Raw genomic sequence first — 15086 nt, forward strand, 5'->3', positions numbered from 1 at the left:
AAGAGCTCTGGAGCCGCTGGAACAGAGCAGAAAGAGCAAGCCGCATTGTTTGCCTACCACAGCTCGCTCTTGCAAGCCTTGAAGACGTATAGGCCAGGCCAGGTGGTGTTTGCACCCTCCCTCTGAGCTTTAAAAGCCCTAGCCTGTTCTCCAGCATTACATCTTTTGGGTTCAGAGCCACGGAATAAAAGAGCGCCTTCTCCCAGGAGATGATCTATTGCACAATGAATTACTTTAAAACCAAATTGTTCCCCCACAGGGCAGGGATCACACGACTTAAAGAGATGTTAACAAGCCGTGACAAACCTCTGGCATTCGCATTTTCAGGCAAGCTGTTCTGCATCTAAAGCAGTCACTAAAGATCACACAGCATCTGAAAAATAAAGGATACAGCAATGAGTAACCTCTCTCTGCTCCACTCCAGAGACCTGGCCATAGGAAGCAGGGCTGCAATTCGCACACTATCTGAACCTGATTATGTCTAATTTTTTGCATACAGAGCATGGAAAGGATCCTGGCTGAGGCACGGAAAATATGCGGCCACATGAGTCATTCTGTAATGGTTCATAAATCCTGAGAGAATCACAAAAGCAAAACATGTAACATTGCATCTTCCCCATCCCTGCCAGTGGAACTCCACCTCTCGACACGCTCGGCACAAAGATGTGGGAATATGGTGAAAGCAAAGGAAATAGGATCATTTTCTCCTTGGAATAGAAGAATCTCATCAAACAGCAGCCAGGCTCAGATTTGCAACCTTCACAGAAGAGGCCATTCATAAGCTGAGGAGAAAGAAATGAACTGCTTCTCAGGTTGCCAAACCAAATTTACAGTTCCTACTGCCTGGATTCCAGCTTCTGTCTTTCCTCCTTTGCAGAGCCAGGCAGGGGACCGGAGAGCAAAAGCCTAAAAACCAGCAGCCTCTCAAGCTACGACCTCCTGCCCCACCGGCCCAGCCGCTTGGTGATCACTGGGAAGGTCATGCTGGGGCTCTCACACAGGTGACGGGAGAGGATTCGGGACTTTCCCAGCAGTGCCGTGCAAGGCAGAGCATGGCAGGGGGTAACACTCTCCAGGAGTTAAAGAAGGGAGGGACGAAGCAACGAAGGATCTTAAAGGTTCAGGTAACGTCTGCCAGTCCCTCTTACAACGTTATTCGTGTCGTCTTTTCCGTACAACCAGCAAGGTACGCGGCAGCAGCGCGCCGCCCTTCCAAGCTGTTGGCTAACACAGAGGGCTCAGCCCTCGCCGGGGCTTCCTGGGTGGAGACCGCACATCTTTGGAAAAACACAGCTCCTCCTGGGCAAGAGTGACTGAAATTCACCATTATCTACCCACCAGCAGACTTCCCCTGTACCCGTGTCAGGCCCCTTTCCTGCTGGATGGAGCTGCGCTCGCTGTTCCTGGGGGTTTATCAGCGGAAGCGCAGCGTCTCCATGAGACCTCCTCACTTATCGTCCCTGTGTTACAGCACTCCAGGCTGGTGGTCACGCTGATTCTTTCAAATGCAAACACCTCTGACCCGCAGGACTTCTGATCAACCTCTGCAGTGACATCCAGAAGGAAGGGCAGGAGCTTTGTCCCCTGTTTAGCCAGGGAGCAGGAGCAGAAATAAAGAAACAAGAGAACTCTGGAAGGCCCAGCCTGATCTGGGGACGCTAAAGACCCTTAACAGCTGCAAGAGCCCTGCGTACCCCCTGGGAGCTGAGGAGGTTTCTCTGCATCTGCAGCTTTCCTGCAATTCGTTTATGTTTCTGCGAGGGGATGATTTCTCAATCTGCACTCCCAAAAGCATTTTGAAGCAGGGTGTGGAGAAAGACCTCGAATCTCACACAGAGCCACTTGGGTCTCCTTGGGTGGAAGGATGCGTGACACTGGAGGTCAGAAGTTCAGTTTACACTCTAAACCAAATTCAAACTGCATCAGATCTGACCACATTTGTTATTTCCAGGAATATTCTGGAGCCGGAAGGAGGCCCAAATGAGTCACTCGAGCCATCGTCTCGCTCTGACGGTGAAGCACGGCCCCAGTACGCTCTGGATCTGGCTACGCATGCCCCTCCCAGCCCAGTGTCCGACACTGGAGCTAAGTCTCTGCTTGGGCAACGCGTACTCGTGCGTGTCGTGACAGCCCCCCTACGCCTCATCCTCCACGGGATCAGCCTGGTGCTTCCGTCAGTTAAGGACTAACAGAAGGAAACGCGTAAGCAGGGTCACTAACACGGCCGTTCCCACGCAGCTCCGAGCAGCACTGCGCTACTGGATGCTCACCGGCATGGAGACCCTCGGGAACGGGTGGCTGGCACACAGGATGGTGCTGTGCTGGGCCTTCTGGGGACTCTGCCTGGCCTCTCCAGACTACGACGGTGAGTGCGCGTCTTTGGGTGAAAAATCGCTGCTTCTTAAAGTACTGGATGCTTGGTGCCTCTATGAGATCCCTGAAAATGCATTTTTGTAAAGCTGTCACACGGGAGCACGCTCCGGGCTTTGTGCGCATGCTAGTGGGAGCAGGAGGTGATAGAAGGTGACACAGAAGAGAAAGAAACTGGGGGGGAAGAAACTAGAAAGAGAAAGGAAAATTAGAGGAGAAGTAAATCAGAGAAGACTTCAAACCAAAATCTTTAGCTAAAAGTTGGACTCCCACAGCCATGACTTTACGCTGGGGTGACCCCAGATCTTAGGAGGCTTTTGGAAGCCGGGCAGAGGAATTGCTCTCTGGTTCCCCGGGCCTGCTGACAATCGTGTAACAGAGCAGCCATCTGTGAGCCGTGGGAAACCACGCAACAGAGGCACCACGTACGTTTTCAGTAAGGTTGCTGATGGTTTCTCCTGCACACGTAATTCTGTTGGCTGGCTTTTCCTGCCCATCACACAGCAGCATTTTACAGACTGCTGCCACTGCTGGGGACCCCAGCGTAAACACAAACCTGTAGCCTTTGGGGTAAGCGCTACGTATGCAGCCTGCTCTGCAAAGTCCAAGGGTAACGGCACAAACAGCGAGTAACAGACTGCGTTTGTCTGACAGATTACTCTCAAAACAGCACCAGCGAGCAGGTAACGACACCAGAGATCACACCGTGTCCCCGAGCCATCCCCGGGGAAAAGGCGACCATAAATAACATCACATACCTGTTGATCCACGAGGCCACGCGCTCTCAGCTGGGCAGCCTGGTCACCGTGCGCCTCATCCCCTGCCTCTACACCTTCGTTTTCCTGGTGGGGCTGCCGTCCAACGGGCTGGCCCTGTGGGTCCTGGCCACCAGGGCCGAGAAGCTGACCTCCACCGTCTTTCTGATGAACTTGGCTGCAGCAGACCTGCTGCTCATATTGGTGCTGCCCTTCAAGATTTTCTACTATTTCTTGGGGAACAACTGGTTCTTTGGCGAAGGCCTGTGTCGGCTCACCACAGCTTTCTTCTACGGGAACATGTACTGCTCAGTGCTGCTGCTCACATGCATCAGCGTCGACCGGTACCTGGCCGTGGTGCATCCTTTCTTTTCACGTTCTTTCCGCACCCCCGCCTTTGCTGCCTGCACCTGCACTGCCATCTGGCTCTGCGCTGCTGTCCTCACCCTGCCCCTGACTCTGCAGCAGCAGTCGTATCCCCTGTACGGAGCAGATGTCACGCTCTGCCACGACGTTCTCCCTAGGCACGAGGACGACGGGTATTACTTCTACTACTTCATCTGCCTGATCGCCTGCGCCTTCCTTGCTCCTCTGGTGGTGATGCTGTTCAGCTACTGCTCGGTATTGCGAGCCCTCCTGGACAGCGGGAAGCGGTACTCCTACTCTATGAAGCTCACAGCTCTCGTGCTCTTCACGCTTGTGGCCTTCTACACACCCAGCAACGTTCTGCTCCTTGTTCATTACTCCAGCTATAACTCCAAGCTGTACGGCAGCCTGTACATCAGCTACATGGTGAGCCTGGCCGTCAGCACCTTCAACAGCTGCGCTGATCCCTTCGTCTACTACTACGTTTCCGAAGACTTCCGGGAAAAGGTGAGAAGGAGATTCTTCAGTCACAGAAAACAAACCACCACATCCCTAAAAACCTCCAAGGAAACACTCCCTCAAAAAAGTTCCAAAGATTCACTGGTGTAAGCCTCCATCCCCGCTCCCAAAGCACTCACAACACACAGTGCGGACAAGGGAAGGACAACACGGGGATCCCAAAAGTTTCCTCCAGAGCAGTGAGCAGTATTTCCAGGAGACAAGTCCTTCCTCCTGTCTGTATAGCTAAAACTGAGTGAACCTGGACCACAGGATTCCTGGAGACGTGTGGAGTCCAGACAAGATGTGGAGTGCTGAACAACTACAGATCTGTTACTGGGACACTGCACGCAACTTCTCCTCTGGTCACGCGTTGCCAGGGATGCTCTGGCCAATACACCTAGGTCTGCTTTTCCTAATGCATCCTGCAGACTGATTCCTATTTGTGTTCTATTTCTTTTTCTGCTACTGACTTGCTTGCTGTCCTTGAACACATATTCCCTTCACCTAAAACAAAAAAAAAGAAGAGAAACTTGCAAACCTTCCACCATTTCAAAGGTACTAGGAGGTATCTACGTGAAAGGTACTCTCCTGAACGAAAATGTTCTGCCAAGAGAAAGTAGAGCACTGGCTCTACTTTCTAGCAAAATTCATTCTTGGCTTGATCAGTAAGCAGCACCACAGTAAGGTCAGCCCGTTGTTGGTAACAAGTGTAAAAGTCTCATTCACTTATCCCCGTTTTCGCAAATAACCCTTGGCATCCATAATTTGTTTGGGGTGAAGGTTGTATTACTGGATTTTAAAAACCCGTATGTCTCTTGAAGGGAAATATTAAAGACAGAATTGAGAAAAACCTCACTCTAGAACTCCACGCTTCTTTCGTGTAGCGTCACACGCAAGCCAGAGCTGTCTCTTGCGAAACAGAGCTTGTTGCGTATTCGACAAAATGCAGCCAGCTCATCTCTCAGACACAACCGGGGCACGTCCCAGTAAGCAGCAAGGTAGAAAACAAGTGATAAATGTCCATAGAATTCCTGAATTCGTTAGTTTTACTGGTACAGACATGACTTCTGTCCTCACCATAACCTGTGAGTGAACAAACTTACAGCCTACAACGCAAATAAGAAGAGACAGACAAGGTTGTCTTAAAATCAGTTTTTAATAAAATATTTATCAGAATCTAAACCAAACCCTTTTCTGGACTCAGACTTGCTAAGATCTGTGTGAACAAAACAAAACTGGTCATAGAACTATTTGTATGTACACGTATGCGCGGGGGCGAAAAGCAGGTGAAAAACTAGAGCGCGTCTGCTCCGGTGCAGCGCTGCGCGCGCAGAGGATGCGCCAGCTACTGAACGAGGAGACCCGGTGTAGCCAGAGTTATTGCCACTCCGTTAGAAACAAGTACTAAGAAAAAAAATCCCCAAACCCAACCCCAAAATCCAAACTGAGCTGCGTTTTTTCCTAAACAGATCATCTATTCACAGCAAAGAAAACCAGGTTATTGCGCATTATATGTCAACAGTCACCGACAGCAAGGCAGGTGCTGTTGTTTCAAGGATGTTCTTCAGGCAAGCTGGACAGTTTGCTGGTATTTGTTTTCTGCTGAGGCTGATTAAGAAGGAGGGCAAGAGGGAAGACCAAAACACTTGGAGGAGAAGGAACAAGGGAACTATTGCTTTAAAATAAATACCGTGGTAATGATTACTCTGCATAATGTACAGTTACAAATATATAAATATTAATTTCATTGCAAGGACTGCAAGCAAAAATCACCGATAAGTAGCACTGCTGCAGCTTTTCAGTAACATAACTTGGTGTGAGCAGGAATCTCTGTGTCTTACGAACCCAGCGGCACTTTTCTGTCTTTGCAATGAGGGATCATCAGAGCCAGGAAAGGAGAAGCCTCTCCCTGACAGAGGGGGTCAAATGTCTCTTAGCCACAAAGCAGCAGCAGCAGCAGCACCTCTGCTGTCCTTGCTGGCTTTCCACCACTGAGCTGGTCTCCTCCTTGGTGGAAAAAAAAAAAAAAAAAAAAAAAAATTTAAAAAATCAAACCCTTCTCTCCAAACTATGATTGGCTGGGCTTCACAAACGGGAGTTTTCAGTGCCGAGGTGTCCCTGTGTTCTCAGGGACAGGAGGGGGACTGATAAGCTTCAGAGTCAGAACTGGCCAAAGCCTACAAGTAACACTGAGTCTGGCCAGGCCACGCTGTGGCCAGTGGTTCTCACGGACCCAGTCCTGGAGTTTCTCTACTCCAGGCAGGATTTTGAAGAATGGAAGAAAAATAATCTAGATTTTTTTTTCCTAGATAAGGATTAATGATAATTACAAGAAACAAGAACAACAAATCTGGGACAGGGGAAAGCTATGGACAGAGAGACTATGAGCTGGGGTGGAGAAGAGGGCAGAGACCTGCTCCTTTACTGCAGTGACAGGGGAGAAAATGCAACCACAGCTGCAATTGCAGGTTCCTTTATTCAATTCCTTAAATAAAATGACTTTTTTTTTTAGCTACAGAAAGGAGCTAGTTTGGTGTGGCAAGACCAGGGGGAGATGGAGGCTGCCAAGAGCAGACGAACCAGTGGTTTCCCTGGAGGTGCCCAAGCTGTGCAGGAGCACTCAAAGTGAAGCCAGGCTCCAGAAACCACAGCTCATCACCTCACACACTGTCCTGGTCTGCCTCTGTTAAGGACACCAAGGCTGCTCTGCCTTTGCCCTCCGAGGGTCCAGCTCTCTCTGGCTTCTATTCTGGTTGTAAATAGAAGCAAGACTCCTCTGCCGCTACCAGGTGAGAGCACTGGCACACAGACACTCCACAGAACAAGGCCATGATTGATGGGCTGGCACCACCAGGAGGAATTCTTTAGCTGGCAGCAATGGGGAGCTGTATGCATCTTGAATTAGAACATTATACGTGCCAGAGCCTGAGGAAAGTGAACAAAGTCTGGTTTAATACTTGGCTGAAACTCCCTACCTTCATCTCCTTGTCCCCAGTGGTGATGCTGTCTGACTGCCCGAGGATCTGTGAGAGGACCAAGCAACATAAAATGACTTCAAATATCTATCTAGAAGCATACAACGGATGCAACAAGAAACTACAGCCAGAAAGGAACAACGGACAGGAGACCGAAGAATCCAGACCTTTGGTCCCACCTTCTGTGGGAAGCTAGTGATCAGGGTGGCTAAATGTCTCGTTCTCCCAGACTCAAAGCATTAAACAGCCGAGGCTGGAACCAGCAAACAGCAGGGTTTGTATTGTGCAGCTTTGATATTTAGAAAAGTAAAAAAAAAACCAAAAAACCAACGCTCTTGTTGCAGCTCACACTAGGTCTGTTATTTATCCAGGGGATAAATATTGACTGTGTACACAATAGCCAGCGTCTGCCAGGCCAGTTGCTTACAGGGGATGGAATTTAGTTGAGAGGCATTTATTTACCTGCCAGACAGGAATGCTGCTGCCAGTGCTTTCGCTGTGCTGTGCGGACACAGTGAGGACACGGTCTGTCCATGCACACTGAAGAGACGTGGCAGAAACCTCTGCTGAGGAGCAGTGGGTACACAGGGGCAGGAGCCACGCCGAGATCCTGCGAGCAGAGCTCGGAGCAGCCGTGAAGGAAGGCTTGGACGCTCGCCAGCAAAGCACTTCTGAAATTTCTGGGAACTTCAAGCCCCCAGACCTCCATCATGTCAACTGCATTCTGCAAATATCTGGCCCCAGACAAAAAGGACTGGAAACTACACACGCTCTGCTTCTGGGATATCTCCTGTTTTGTCCCCATGTGGACATTTTTCTGGAATAAAATTGCCTTTATTCTGGAATGGAATGTCTATACTGGGATATATTCTTGTCATGGTTCCTGTGTAAACAAGCCCTAAAAATGAATGGAGCTGGGCTTTTTCCTGTTTCCATTCACCAATAAACACCCTCAAAAGGAGTTTCCACCCCGCTCCGGGTCCTGGTAACAATAGAAGTGGGAAGATAAAATATTAACACTATTTTGCAACAGGCAATTGCATGTAACTCCTCCAAAGAGAACAATGCTGCTCCAGGCAGGAAGGGAAACCAAAAAATCTTGGCTCCTGCACTTTTGGAAACACAAAGCTTTTGTTTTTAGTTTTACCACGTTGCTTGGGGCAGGTCAGTCTAAGGGAGTCCAGCCTCTGTGACACCAGTGATTTGTACCGGCCAGCAGACCCTGGGCCTATGCATAGATTACCACAGCCAGAACAATTATTGTAGCGGGACCCTACTGGGAGCAGAATAAAAGGGACTGGTGAAGTCAGGCAAGCGTTTAAAAGGACTGCGCCTCAGGTCAGCTTTATTTTCATGCCAGGGTTACAAGGAGGAAAGGGGCTGAGAAGGCTGCACGCAGCCCTCATCAGCACGTAGTGCAACACGAAGAGGGCTCACCCACCGAATCCCGGGCACCGCTACAGCCGGCAGCTCCCCACCCGAAGCCTGCGGGCACACGGTGGACAGTCAAGCCTTTCAGCCCTGACAGGGGATTTCAGTTTACTCTGGTAAAACGCACCTCCCAGCAACTTCCCTGAACACGGAGCCACTAGGGAAGTTCTTCTGTTGTGGGACGTTATTGTGGGTGTAGTAGACTTACGGGCTGGGGAAGATGATCAGCCTCTTGCTATGTCATAATTAGCAAAACACACTGGTTTTTATTATTATAATTTGAGAGAAAACTTCTCAGCCATCTTTCCTCAAACAGCAGTTCAGCTAAGCACAAGGCCTGGACTTAGCTTCTAAATGTAGCTAGGAAATGGCATTTGCAGTATCCTTGGAGTAGAGAAAACACTTTGAAATGCTCTATAGGTTTGAATTCCAGCCTCTATTTTTCTCACCTAGAGGGCACAGCATATTGGTCTCCCATCCTTGGAAGTACACCAAAGAGGATGCACAAAAGGCAGGAAAACTGACAGAAAAATAACGCTGAGTGTCCCCCTTCGCGCTCCAGATCCCCCCCCTCGGGGCAGCAAAGCCTACAGTTCTGAGTGCATCAGGAAGTAGTCATCGTTCGGTTTCTGTTCTGCAGCAGGTCGTCTGTAGGAACAAACTCATACAGGAGTTGATTCTGAGCCTCTTCTCTTCACTTAAATTATAGATTTCTGTTGAAAAGAGGACATAATGAAGAAAAGTCACTTTCTCATTACATACCTCTGCGAAACATCTCTGGGGCTGGGCAGAGAAAAGTTTAAAAGGTCACTTTTTATTCTGCTAGGGATGGAGACATTCAGGTCACAAAGCCTTTTATGTGCTGCCCTAGCAAGATCTTGTTCCTGGTGATTCCTTGCTAAAGGGGTGAGCAAGCCAGCTGTAAGAACGCCCCTGTTAAGGAACTGAATACATTTGCCCCAGTCCATGAGTCAGTATGTTATATTTTGGCTCTCAAACCAGATTTACGACGCCCCGCTCTCCAGCTCACCATTCCACTGTGGTCACTGCTTCCTGAACCTTGTCCGCTTCTTTTAAGGTGCTTGCCGTTGTCAGCTCTGCGACGATCTCAAAAACATCAGCTTCCGACACGTAGGGGTCTGGGTCATACTCGTAGGAGTAGTACGACAGATCTGTCTGTAACGGAGGGCCTTCCTCTGCTGGAAAGGAAACCATCGTCTCAGGTTTTGGTTCAGACAAAAGAAACTGCATGTTGGCATCACAGATTGCATCACAGAGAAGGGGAATGACATAAGAGGAAAGGAATTTTAATCGAGGCGGCAAATCAGGGGCTAAATGAGTGCCTTATGTGAGTAATGGAGGCTACTCGTCGATGGACTTGCACGTGCATGCTTAGATTCACATGCAAGGAGAAAAGCTGCTGTAAATCAGAATTTTCAATTCCCCAGTTTGAGATCTGGGCACTGGAAAAAAATATGAAAGAAATCACATGGGAAAAAAAAAAAGAAAAAGAAAAAAAGGACCTTGTAATTTGAAAAAAAAAGTCTTAAAATCTCATTTTAAATTATCTAATTAACTGAGGTGCTTAAGTTAAGAACCAGTTCACCCCGAGACCTGTACATAGTAAGACAAATTTAAAAGGTTCCTTGGGAATGCCAGATGTCACAGATGGGTTACTCTGCATCTCTATCCTTTGAGTAGGTCCAAGCCAAGTACCTCCGTTAAGGAGACACCAATCCACATGAAGATGTGCAACGCGCGGGCTCTTTTAAGCATTGTTTTATAAAAGTAAGTTACAAAGCTAGAGGACAGACTGAGATGGAGTAGTTTACTTGGTACACGTCATGAAAAAGATCAGTGTAAGCAGCTAGATGTCTTTTCAGCCCAACAAGAATGAAGATTTTGGCACAACAGGCCAGGAGTTTACACCAGAGCCATTCCCTTCTCCCTCAGTCTGAACCAGCAGTAGCTGAAATCCATCTGCTTCAGCACAGTCACACACCTCTGGGAAACTCCCGTCGCTGAAGACAGGAACGTGCACATCACAGGCGGAAACACTCCACCTCCTTGCACTCACCCCAGTCACTCACCCCGTACGTACCCTACTCCAAACAGGCTGTGCCTCTCTCTGCTGGGTGGCCGCTCGCTGCCCAGACTGCGAGACAAAACTTCGAGGAATACCAACAGGTCCTCGTTTCCTAAACCGTTCCTCGAGCCAGCTCAGCGGTCCGTCTGTCCTGTTTGCTCTCTGTATACACTGCTCAATCCCAACTAAAGCGATCGCTGAACCACAGCTGTTGTAAGAGAGGGAAAGTCCCCCTTCCCCCCTGCTGAAAAGTTGGCTTTATTTAAGGAGGACACTCAGGAAGGCCTTTGAAAGTGTTTGTTCTCTAGAAATAAAACATCTGAAGGCTCTTCCCTGTTGCCTCCCATATCCTCCCAGCAACAGGCCCAGCCCGAGGCAAGGGAACACTTGCTTGAAAGCAGAGTCAGTCTCTATGTTCACTTCTTGGCCTCGTCCGTGTGAGAACCTGCCAGATCATGAACTCGTTCTATGAATGGATGATTGCTGTCCACCAGGGACAGAATTAACATCACAGACCTCACTCTTCCCAGGAATGCAGCACTGGAGTCAAAGCAAAGATGAAAGGCTGACATTTCCTGTTGCATACAAACCACTCCCCCATCTCAAACGTTTGTGCCGAAGCCAATGTTTGCTGAACACCGATGGGGTGAAAGGAAAAATGGCCCACTGCCAGTTCAATCAGTCCTAAAAGAACAGCGGTCCTGTGAATAATGCTCCTGCCAGGGAGTGTTGTGAGATGACTCCACCTGGAAGCAGAGTTCACTCCGATGTTCCTGTTAGGAGCTAGCGATGGGTGATGGCATTTATTTTTTTTTTTAAATAACACCGCCACCAAATAAAAGTATAATAAGTCCACTTCGAATTTTCTTTCAGCTACCGGCCCTTCTAACTGCTAGAGCAGAACTGCACAAGCAGCGTCGCTCCGGCTGTGGAGAGAAGGCCGGGGGCCAGGCAGCATGGGGCTGGGCGGGCTGCACAGCAGCGCTGACACCACCGAGCACTGCTGCCCCACACTTGGATATTGCTTCTCCACCAAATCCGTGTCGAATCACAAAGTTACCGTGATATCAACATACTGTTTTCCAACATCAGTGGCTACACACTCAGCACTTTTGGCAGAGAAGATTCAGGCAATTTCAGAAGAGCGTTAGTGATCTATGGAAGCACCACTTCATCAGAGAGATGGTATCAAAGCTCCTGAGGGTCCCCAAGCCTCTGAAAATGCACGTTTTTGTAGCCTAGTGTGACAACGATGTTAGGAAAGTCACAGACAGAGAGGCACTCGGGATACCGATACTCCAGTTGGCAACCAAAATCCTGCTCCAGGAGCCTTCAGTCCAAACAAATACGACTGGAACAGGACGTGAAAGCACACTAGCAGAGCTTCAGTGCTTAGAGGGAGAGGTGGGTCAGTGCTACTCATTAAAAACCTGTGCCATCCCTCTAATTCTCAGTAATTTACCTGTGAGAAAAAACAGCTGAAGAAGAGGATTCAGACATGAGTTGTTTCAGCTGAGTCCTGTCACCCTGCACACTTCCCTCTCCATCCAGAGAATATTTCTAAAGATGTGAAGTGGATCTCCCCATCTGTACAAAAAAAGGCTGCAGTTCTGGGATCAAACCGCAGCCGCTCTGCCTCACTTGCTGCAACATCTGCTGCAGACTTTTGCAAGGCACTTTAAAAATGCTTCCACAACAGCTAGGTGCTGCAAGAAGTGCCACATCCTGATTTTTCCGGCCCATCAATATACAATTGCTTACCTTGAACGGCGTAACTCTAAAGCTGCTTTTTATTCTAGCAAGCTCACTGGTGTGCGTGGAACTACGCTGCCAGCCTGCTGGGCAGAGTGAGCCCGAACGCATTACGAAGTCCCCCACTCCTTGCTGGAAGGAAGCTGGCTCTCATTGTTTCCACTGCTGGGGTGACAGGGACAAGAGCTAACAACGCAAGCATCAATCGAGCCAAGCTGAGCCCGCACAAGTCACATGGCAAACACAGAAGGCTTTCAGACAACACAAATACCACGAGGTTCTCCAGGAAAATGGTATTTCCTGAAGATTAACACACTGAGGCAGTTTCATCAACCTGCCCTAAGCTTGATTTGGCTCCTGGAGTTTTGCATCCTTTTAGGAAATCACAGATTTAGGCATGGCTCATCAAAACTTTCACTAGAAACCCCGAGCACCTGAGCAGACTTAAACCAATCACATGCTTCAATGCTAACAAAGCAGCGACTCCAAAAGAGACCCGGGCACAAGGAGGGATTCATTCATTTGTTAAACTTTGATTCCTGTACCGTGTGGTTGACCTGAGAGGAGCCCGGAGGATTAATGAAAATCACATGCTGGGCGCTTTTCCTGGTGCAGGATTTAGTCAGTTTTAGCTCTGAATGCTCACTCTGCCATGGCTGCTCCGCCACTTCAGTTGCTTCCAGGAGACTCGGCCGGAACACGCTCAGCTCCTAGAACAACACCAGCTCCAAACGCTTGCGCTTTCACAAACATATCCTCCTTACGGTATATCGGTTTGTTAATCTAACATCTGTATCAAAATGCCACACACACACACACAAAATAATCAGAATTTCCCCTTTTGCTCTTACTGATCATCTGCTGAGCCAACATTGCTTTGGTCTGTTCCGAACAGAAGCCAGAGGGTTGTTTTTCCTCAGACAGGTACTGGCAGTTCAGAAAAACTGTTCTGAAAATTTTTGGATTTTGGACTATTGTCAAGTTCCAAATGTTTTTTTCCCCAGGTAACCATATTTTTACTATCAAATTTTTATTAAAAAAATAATGTAATTGCAGTCCATTACTGGAGACCAGCAGCAAAACACTTGGTACGGCCTCGCACACCGACAGCGCCCTACCGAGCAGTTTGGGAATGCTGCCTTAGAGGGTTCGGATTGCAAACAGAGTCTCCATGCTGCGTACACCGCATTTTCCCAGAACAAAAGGCAACAAGCATTCATCGCAGTTCCTCCAACAGACAGCAGTCTGTTCTATAGATATGCACTCTCAGTCCAGAAACAAAGGGAGGGAAAAGGAGAGACACTAAACGCTGTCTGACTGACTGACCTACAGAAACAGCCATAATGAAATACTCCTCGTGTTTTTACACCGGAATACGAAACTGTCTGCCAACTTCTGCAGAGCAGAGGAAGGCCGAAGAAGAGGATGGCTCTCTCCTGTCGGACACACACTGGTCTGAACCCTGGTCCACAAGGAGGACACGAGAAGGCACAGTGTCTTCTCGTGAAGAATTAACTTGTTTTACCGATTTGTTAGGAGAGTTGGAGGCCAGGAGAAAATTAATGAGTGGAAAGCAGCCAGGAAAAATCTAGTCCAGTTTATTTACTAGAAACAGCATGAAACAAACTATTCTATTGACCCTCCACTGCTTCTTGGTGAGATTTATTGTGAACCATGAGAAAGTTCGACATGAGTCTTGGAAAAAAAGTGTATGAATATAAGCACCAAATAAAATGAGCAGCCAAATTCCTTACTACTCCATCTACTGACCTTTACATTTTTGCTCACTAAGGCCCTTTATTCCAAACAGCAGCTCGGAGAGAATCAAGACTGCCAGCTCAATTTTTGCACAGAACTGCTACAGACAAAGTTAATCCACCTGGATTCCAGTTCTTGCAACTGTTTGGTCTGTTGTCATGACCTGTTCAGTTGTTTCTTGAAACACATTACATCAGCCTGGTTTTCAATGTGATCTTTCCAGCTTAATATTGATCACAGAGCGTGTGTCGTTCAAACACAGCAAGGCTGAGAAAACAGGAGGGCCACTCGCCCACTCTTGCGAACAATGACCTACATCTTGTACACGCGCTGCCCAGAGCGGGTATCCTGCCAGATTTCCGGAAAGGAAAAAGACTAGAAGAGCTAGTCTGCTGTTGAATAGTTATCATCCTCACTTTCCCTGACCTCTTCATTTTTTCTGATGTCTGTTCCATCTTTTCCAAAACATAAGGAAATTCAGCATCTTTACTTAAACATGCTTGAGAGCCATCTATACTTTCATACAGTGACAGGATAAACTTCAACCTTGCTAAAGAAAAAGGCCCAGGATTAAATGCGGAGGTGCGATAGTACCTGCTGGAGTTTGTTGAACACTGGGTTGCTCAGCTGTGTGGGAGTGTGTCTCCCTTTCTTCTGGCAAATTCTTGGCTGTAAATAAAAAGAAAAATAAATGCATGGGCCATAAAATGTGTTAATTAATCTCTAGAAAATGTTTGCATTTCCAGAGGTGGCATACTCGGTTCACAGAGCTGCTACACTGCACATCCTGAAAGCCCACGCAGAATCTCCAAAGAACGTTACATTTCATAGATGTCATTTTTATCTAGGAGTACTCACTTTAGATAAAACACTATCACTAATTTTCTCTGAAGGTCATTCTGATCAGTAAAACATGAGAACAGAAAATCAGTTACTCTGAAGTAAGCAGGAAGGCAGTTGCTCTTATAATTTAATCTTATGCTTTAATACTTACAACAGTATGAGCAGCAAAATAATACATCGGAGGTTTTGCATTCTCCTCTTTTCCCTACCGCAGCTATGTAATTATAATTTGCTTAGATGAGGATTTGT

The 15086-nt window shown here is 47.9% G+C and overlaps 2 protein-coding genes across 4 annotated transcripts in view; one reads left to right on the forward strand and one right to left on the reverse strand.

Moving 5' to 3' along the window:
• Window positions 1-1957: 1957 nt before the first annotated feature.
• On the forward strand, window positions 1958-4847 carry F2RL3 (F2R like thrombin or trypsin receptor 3). Its single transcript, XM_010125189.2, has 2 exons — window positions 1958-2365; window positions 3025-4847. Exons 1-2 carry the CDS (start codon window positions 2263-2265, stop codon window positions 4098-4100), a joined length of 1179 nt encoding a protein of 392 aa, XP_010123491.2. The 5' UTR covers window positions 1958-2262; the 3' UTR covers window positions 4101-4847.
• A 284-nt stretch (window positions 4848-5131) lies between these two features.
• Window positions 5132-15086, reverse strand: part of CPAMD8 (C3 and PZP like alpha-2-macroglobulin domain containing 8) — a 55788-nt gene continuing 45833 nt past the window's right edge. For 2 of the 3 annotated variants that reach the window (XM_086767253.1, XM_086767252.1), the window contains exons 41-43: window positions 14589-14663; window positions 9429-9597; window positions 5132-9111 (exon numbers count right to left, since the gene is read on the reverse strand). In XM_086767253.1, coding sequence (XP_086623379.1) covers window position 9111; window positions 9429-9597; window positions 14589-14663 — 245 coding nt within the window. In that variant the 3' untranslated portion in view covers window positions 5132-9110. The remainder of the gene's footprint in view (window positions 9112-9428; window positions 9598-14588; window positions 14664-15086) is intronic. The other variant, XM_086767254.1, reaches the window with a different exon arrangement.

This window comes from Chlamydotis macqueenii, chromosome 26 (genome assembly GCF_036417535.1).
Source record: "Chlamydotis macqueenii isolate bChlMac1 chromosome 26, bChlMac1.mat, whole genome shotgun sequence".
In the NCBI taxonomy this organism is placed as follows: Eukaryota; Metazoa; Chordata; class Aves; order Otidiformes; family Otididae; genus Chlamydotis; species Chlamydotis macqueenii.

Excerpts from the sequence above, each read along its gene's own strand:
- F2RL3 (XM_010125189.2), top strand. The coding sequence starts at position 2,263 with ATGCTCACCGGCATGGAGACCCTCGGGAACGGGTGGCTGGCACACAGG. Across the intron at positions 2,366-3,024 it reads GGCCTCTCCAGACTACGACG|ATTACTCTCAAAACAGCACC; the intron begins GTGAGTGCGCGT and ends TTTGTCTGACAG.